Source organism: Epinephelus moara, chromosome 24 (genome assembly GCF_006386435.1).
Source record: "Epinephelus moara isolate mb chromosome 24, YSFRI_EMoa_1.0, whole genome shotgun sequence".
NCBI classification, from domain to species: domain Eukaryota; kingdom Metazoa; phylum Chordata; class Actinopteri; order Perciformes; family Serranidae; genus Epinephelus; species Epinephelus moara.
Genome location: NC_065529.1, coordinates 43,622,777 through 43,630,503, shown reverse-complemented (window position 1 = coordinate 43,630,503; position 7,727 = coordinate 43,622,777). Strand labels below are relative to the sequence as shown.

The 7,727-nt window shown below is 36.9% G+C and overlaps 1 protein-coding gene across 5 annotated transcripts in view; it reads left to right on the top strand.

Moving 5' to 3' along the window:
* The window catches only part of arhgef3 (Rho guanine nucleotide exchange factor (GEF) 3), a 45,945-nt gene that overhangs the window by 27,762 nt on the left and 10,456 nt on the right, over positions 1-7,727 (top strand). Inside the window, exon 1 of one of the 5 annotated variants that reach the window (XM_050039093.1) lies at positions 3,382-4,420. The exons of the other annotated variants lie outside the window; for them this stretch is intronic. Coding sequence (XP_049895050.1) covers positions 4,349-4,420 — 72 coding nt within the window. The 5' untranslated portion in view covers positions 3,382-4,348. Of the gene's footprint in view, positions 1-3,381; positions 4,421-7,727 lie in introns of those variants that run through there. 5 annotated transcript variants of the gene reach the window in all.

The following is a 7,727-nucleotide window of genomic DNA, read 5'->3' as shown; positions in this document are numbered from 1 at the left end:
GACTTTAATCTCGTAATATTTCGACTTTATTCTTGTAATATTATGACTTTATTCTCAAAATATTACGACTTTAATCTCGTTAAATTACGACTTTATTCTCGTAATATTTCGACTTTATTCTTGTAATATTATGACTTTATTCTCGAAATATTACGACTTTAATCTCGTTAAATTACGACTTTAATCTCGTAATATTTCAACTTTATTCTTGTAATATTATGACTTTATTCTCGAAATATTACGACTTTAATCTTGTTAAATTACGACTTTAATCTCGTAATATTTCGACTTTATTCTTGTAATATTATGACTTTATTCTCAAAATATTACGACTTTAATCTCGTTAAATTACGACTTTATTCTTGTAATATTATGACTTTATTCTCGAAATATTACGACTTTAATCTCGTAATATTTCAACTTTATTCTCGTAATATTATGACTTTTTCTCAGTTATGACTTTATTCTCGAAATATTACGATTTTTTTCTCGTAATATTTCGACGTTATTCTCGAAATCTCCAAAAAAAAAATTCTTCAATGTGCCCGTAATACTCCGTCGTATTTGTGTGGTTTGTTACTCATTCTGTGGGAAAAACCTGGGCGTACTGTTTACATCTGTCCATGTGTTTCAGACATCTCTGTTGAATTTTGGTTGAACACATCTCATGTTAATCCATGTGCCTGCAGCTGATGTCACAGTTCAGATGAAATGAGGAAGATTTGACTAGGCCAGTAGAAAAAGCTTGAATTACTCTTGGTACAGCCAGTGACTCTTTTCCTCTCTGGGCGTTCCCTAACAAGTAGTCAAGGGCAGCTTTTGTTAGCCGAGGTGGGTCTCATGTCAGATCAGACGTTAAGGAAACCAGTCACAGTGTTCAAAGGAAATCACTGAAACGTTTCTAAAAAAAGATACACAATGATCAATTTTGTTTTATTACCTACAGCTGATCAAGGATGTGTCTGTCTTCAAGTTTCTTTATTTTGGCTTCTGCTTTTTATACCCAAATCTTGTTCTCACCACTTTAGTCGACATTACATCAATTTACATTCAATCCCTGGAAATTTACCCGAACCTTAACTATCATTTTGTCTTTAAAATGTCAGGAAATAGTGATTAATGTCCATTCTAATTCCCGAGAGCCAAAGATGACATCTTCATGTCTTCTATTTTGTCCGACCAGCAGTCCAAAACACAAAGATATTTGGTTAACACGTCCATTTGAGAAGCTGGAAACAGAAAAGATAGGAGTTTTTGGTTCATGACTGAAATGATAACTTGATAATCAAAATAGTTGCAGATTAATTACCTGGCAATTGACAAATTGTGTCAGCTCTATAACCACTACATGCCTAACTGTAACCCTTACCAATGTAGACTGCCTCTCTTTTGACCTGAACCAACAACTAGGTCTTGGTTTTAATATGTGATGTTTTTTGTCCCCACAGTTTTGGCTCTGTAAAAAGATAATACAAGTATACACACAAAAACACAACACACAAACACACACACACACACACACACACAAACAGTAATTGACTTGAAACTTGTAGAAAACCAGGGCAGAGCTTCGTCTGCCTGCAGGCAGCTGTCTCTCTTTAGTAATTACAGTTCAGATTAACATCGACTGATGTTGAACAGTCCAGTCCCAGCAACACCAGCAGCTCCAGTATCAGCTCCAGTCAAAGTCATGTTAGTGTGTAAATTTAGGTGATAATAACACAAGATGACAAACTGTTGCATGAAGGTATTAAAGTGAATTATTCCTATCCTATAGGAATTGAATTTTTTTATATGTCTACTTTACTACCCTTAACAGGGAAATGCCACATGTCTGCTACATTTTAAAGGGAAAATTTTACTTTTTATGCAGACTTAATTTCATTTTAACAGGGACATACTGTGCATTTTACGTCTACTGCATTTTACAGGGAAATATTTTCTTTTTATATCTACTTTATTCTATTTTACAGGGAAACACTGTACTTAAGACATCACTTTACAGAGAGATATTTTACTTTTTATATCATTTTGACTTCATTATTACAGGGACATACTGTATGTTTTACGTGTACTGTATTTTACAAGGAATAATTTTAATTTTAAGTGTTTTTTATTTCAATTCTACTTGAAAATACTGTACTTTGTACGCTTACTTCATTTTCCAGGAACATATTTTACTTTTTATATCTACTTTATTATAGAGAAAGACTGCACATTTACAACTACTGTATTTTTCAGGGAGATATTTGATTTTTATGTGTATTTTACCTAATTTTTACAGGGGCATACTGTACTTTATACATTTAGTACATTTTACAGGAAAATGTTATATTTTTTATGTAAACTTTACTTACTTTTAGGAGGGACATACCATACGTTTAAAATCTACTGCATTTTACAGGGAAATATTTTACTTTTTGTATCAGTTTTACTTTATTTTTACAGGGACATACTGTAAGTTTTACGTCTACTGTATTTTACAGGGACATTTTTTACTTTTTATGTGTATTTTACTTCATTCTTACATGAAAATACTGTACTTTATACGTCTAGTACATTTTGCAGGGAGATATTTTATTTTTTATGTCTACTTCATTTTACAGGGAAATACTGTACTTTATATGTCTACTTCATTTTACAGGGAGATATTTTACTTTTTACATCTACTTTACGTCATTTTTAGAAAGAAATATTGTACTTTTTTCTTCACTTCATGTATTGTAAGACTGAAGTGAAATTGTATAATTTGCTTTTAGTTTAGTTTAGTTCATTTTATTTGCCAAAAAATAATATACAGCAGTGAAATGGTGTTTAAGGCATTGTCACGGATATTAGGACAAAGTCTAGGACTTATAGTCATCACAGTCCCTCATGATCCTTCAGTCCCTTTGCTACAAAACAAGATTGAGGCAGTTGTTGGGAATTACTGACTTCTGCATGCGTAAAGGTTGATTGCAGGACTGTTAGATCATTTATAATTCTTCTACTTAATGGATAAGGCTGGTGATCTTTTATATTTTTCTTATTATCAACAAATCTCATGAAAAAAATGAAAACCAACGACGTGTTCTTCAGTCTCGTATTACATTAGTTTTTATCAAACGTTAAACAGGAGAAAATAGAGCATGTGTTGGGGACTATTTTCAGCGGCGGATTAATCCAGATTTGATGCTCAAGTGAGAATCTGGGGCAGCGGGATGTTGTGTGTTGGTAAAAATAAACATCAGTGAATGTGTTCAAGGTAATGAAAGAACATGTCACCCACAGGACTGACACTGTTGGACAACAATGGAGCTCTGTCGCACAGAGGAAGATACACCAGACTTTGGTACACAGACAATACTTGTTAGGAGGACACATTCATTGTTGGCTTTGGGCTTCTCGTGTGATTTGTTGACATGAAGAATAATTGTCAGAGTCAATTTTTGGAAAAAAAATGAAGCTAGGAAGAAAGGACGGAAGGAAGTACAGTGAGTGAGCACGCCCCCGTGAGTAAGTGAGTCAGAGAGGGTGAGAGGAGTATTAATTGTCAGACAGAGAGTCAGGAGGGGACAAGTAAACAGCCATCACTGAGAGTGAGGAGCTTAAACCGCTGTTTAAAAGAGAAGCCTGTCAGAAACCTGGAGTAAAAGATCCAGACGGTCTAAACTGTGAACTCTGGTGAGAACAAACCTTTACTGGACTCTTTCTGCCTGTCCCTGGCTGGATCCAGATACTCTGCTCCTGACAATCCTCTGACAGCACCAGGCTGCCTCAGGGAATCTCCTCTGGTACCAAACTCTATTTGGATGCTTTTCCAGAACATTTTTCTTTGCTAGAAAACTGGTGCCAATTTCTTTCTGGGCTCCCAGTTGGTATCAGGTACTTTTTGGATATTAGAAGCACTAAAGCTTTTGTGGATGCTTTAGAAATATCAGCACATTCTTGGAGCTTTTTTGGTACTAAATTCTTTTTTGAAGCTTTAAAGGAACCGAATACTGAATACCAGACGTATCCTGGACACAAAACCAGGATCAGAATCTTTCTAGACTCCTTGCACATTCTTTATCTCTAGAGTCTGACCAGCACAAAACTCTGTTTGGACACTTGAACGCTGCACTGGTGCTGTGCTCACTCTTGACGTTTTGTCAGTGTCACACTTTCTGTATCCGCCTCTGGAGTAACCACCAGTACCAGACTCTTCCTGAACTTTAGTTCTTGGCATCAGACTATTTCCAGACTTCTTACTGGCATTCCTCCTCAGCTCCACCAGCACCAAAACCTGGACCAGTTTAAATCTATTTTGGGCCACTCTATCTGTACTGGGAAAGGTCCAGATCCTAAGCAGGGCTTTGCGGTGAGCAGTATGGTGGCGGGGCGGATGCCCGTCTTCTTTCTGCTCAGCAAAGAGAAGTACAACATGGGGAAACAGGTGGAGGTAAGATGGAGAACATATTCTTGTGTATGATGCATTTTTTTGCTGTAGATGTCTAAAGTTGTGCTGATTTTAATTCCTTTATAGTGGACTAAAAAGTACAGTATTTACCTCTGAGATGTTGTGGAGTAGAAGTATAAAGCTGCATAAAGTGGAAATACTCATAGTACAAGTGTCTCAAATTTGCACTTGAGCACAGTACTTGAGTAAATGTACTTAGTTACCTATCACCATTGTTAAAACTGAGACTCCTGTCTTCAAACCAGCACAGTGGAGGTGAATGTGGTGCTTAATACTTTGTAACATTACACTTGAAAAGGAAACTGAAACAGTAGAAATATTTTCTACATACACAAGTTTCTTAGTAGCTGTTCTTACGCCACTAATGTCAGCCATTATCATTACTTAATACTATATGGTATTAAGTGAGTTCTTTCATGAGACATATTTATACAGAAGGTCACTTAACACTTTTGTGACGACAACATCTGAGATGGTTGTAAAGATTCTGCTTAAGGCCTCAAAACAGCCTGACGCTGCTGTTTGTCCCCTGGTACTGTTTTATTTATCTTAAACAGAAAAAACATGAAGTGGCAGGCCTCATGCTTGAGGGAATCTCATCTTGTTTTTTCATGATCTGAAGCTGTTCACAGATTCAGATCGAAAGTTCGTGCAGGACTGCTTGAGAAGTTTGTCACTTCCTCAAGCAGTCCTGCACGAGATGCTTTTCCGTTCACTTGTTTTTATGCATATTTCCGATTTGCACATACAAAAACTAGACAAAACAAAAAAAAACAAAAACAGAGAATTAGACTAGCCAAAAAAGTTTTAATGCTTGGCTGAGGTGGGAAAGTTGTTGCATGAGTAAAACCAAAATGCAAGTGCAGTGGAGTAAGATTTTAATTAAGTAGGACGTCCACTGAAGAGACAGAAACATCAGATCTACATGGAGCGATGAGGAGACTGTAACCTTCCTCACATTAATACATTTATTGTAAACAAAAATAAATGCCATATTTTTATCATGTTTTGTGCATGATTTTTCACCAGTTGAGGTTTGACTGGAGGTCTTTGCGTCATCTCGCTGCAGCCTTTATTTCTTCAATGTAAGCCCACAGGAGCACCACCGGACTTTGAAGCCGGTTTGACATAGTGGCTAAATGTGGAATTACAACTTCTACGTTCGTCATGTGGTGCCGTAGGGCTCAACAGGACCTTTCCCTATAGACTTAGATTGTGAAAGAGACATCTGTAAGTCAGTGGATACATTTTTTTGAGTGTCACAACCCCAGTAAAATGAATCGTTCGGTCCGATAACATTTGTAAAGTCCAGAAGAGCTGGACAGTTAAATCATTTTATCCTCTCGTCCAGTAGAGGTCTGTAGTGCGCCTGCTCTAAGGGCCCCAGCCATGCAGAAGCAAAGCTGATCATTGCACATGGAAGTCTAACTTTTTCGGCTTCATGTGCCACTGAGCAACTTTCATAGGGATGCTGTATCCAGTTCTCTTTATACATCCATTCTTCAATGGTATAACGGCACCTCACTGGAGAATTAGCGTCACCAGCTGTTTATCTTGATGAAACCACAACCACAGTTCATAACAGTAGGGGATGGAAACCTACATTAATTCTAATTTTCTCTAGCGATTTTTTTACAATTCTGTTAAAATTAGCACTACATTTGGAGAGAAGTTTGGCTACTGCCCTTTCCTGTTGAGGTGTCACTTGTGTTTCTAATGCTTTTTGTCTAGCCTGGCTTTGTTCGGTTGTCCTCATTGATCAACGACTCCTCTAAATTAAACGCCAAATAAGTGATTGATCCATGTGAGCATTATCTGATCTGATGTCACTATTGACAACACAAGATCTGCATTTCAAGAATTGAACTATTTCCTTATCTACTGCTATGATTAATGTTTGATTTAGGTTTAAGAAACAGTCTTGGTTTGGCTTAAAAATAACTAAAGTTAAGGGACTTTCATCTTCATGGTTACAATAATAACCACTTGGCTACAGTTAGTGAACTGCTGCAGACTCTTGGTAGGAAAGGAGACTGTGTGGAAATCTGAAGTTTTCATACACAGATCATAAGAAGACAATAAAACATGAGTTTAAAAGTTAAAAATTAGACTTGACATGTGGCTGTCTCTGGAGTTATTCTAGCGTGGGTCTAGTTGTTTGTTTTTTATTCAGACTCTTGCTCAGAGAGTCAGTGTGCTGTAAACCTGCTGTAATTAGTCTATAGTTGACCAACTGCGCAGAATTGATCTTTGTCAGACTGAATCAGCTGAAGCACCATCACACACAGAAACCCATTACAGCATGTCCAGTGGAAACTTTACGAGTGCGAAGCAAATAAACGGATTATTCATTACCCTCACTGACGGTTAAATCTTTAATAAATACAACAGTATTGCCTGCTTAACACACTGACTGTAATTACACAGTTTAACTGGTGTTTACATTTGATATTTTACGGACTCATCAGGCAACTTTAGAGGCTGTCGAGTCACAGCTGTTAATTGTCAGTCTCCTTTTTATTGTCTATTCCTATTGATGAGAAGAAAGTTGTTTTTTTTTGATAAAATTATTGAAAACTGGAAAAGTTATTGTCACATTTGAGACATGAACATGAAGCTCTTGTTGAAAATCTTTCTGTGACTTCGGGGCGATCAAGGATAAAACAACAAAAACACTTGAGGTCGATTTATTTTTGGTCGACTGGTTCCTGACTGTGTTGATGGAAACAGAGTTTGATGGTTCCTGTGTTCCAGTGGGTCAGTTCACTGTGACACACACACACACACACACACATAAACACACGCACACACACAGATATTGATTTATTGTACGTCTGTATCCAGGACAAGCAGCCTGGTGGCGTTTTCACACAGAGACAGATCCCGATAATATGGAGACCTGATATCTGTATATGTGTGTGTGTGTGTGTGTGTGTGTGTGTGTGTGTGTGTCTGGCACAGAGGGGAAAGACTCTGAGTCACACTATTGTTTAACCTGCAGTATATTAACAATACAGAGGCAACTTTCCTGCCAATTACGAGAACAGTCTGCACACACACTCACTCACTGTTTATCATCTCAGACAGGATGACGGTGTTCAGACTCAGCGGACAAGTTGTACCAGAAACATTTCTTCAATTTGTTGTTTTAATTTTATAATTTTATTGAATAATTAATTTATAAAGCAAAAACTCTAAAGATCGTCTGGCTGCAGCTTCTCCAAAGTGTGAGTCTGAAGATTTTTTCTGTTTTAGTTCTTTGCAAACTGAATATTTGGAAACTGTGACT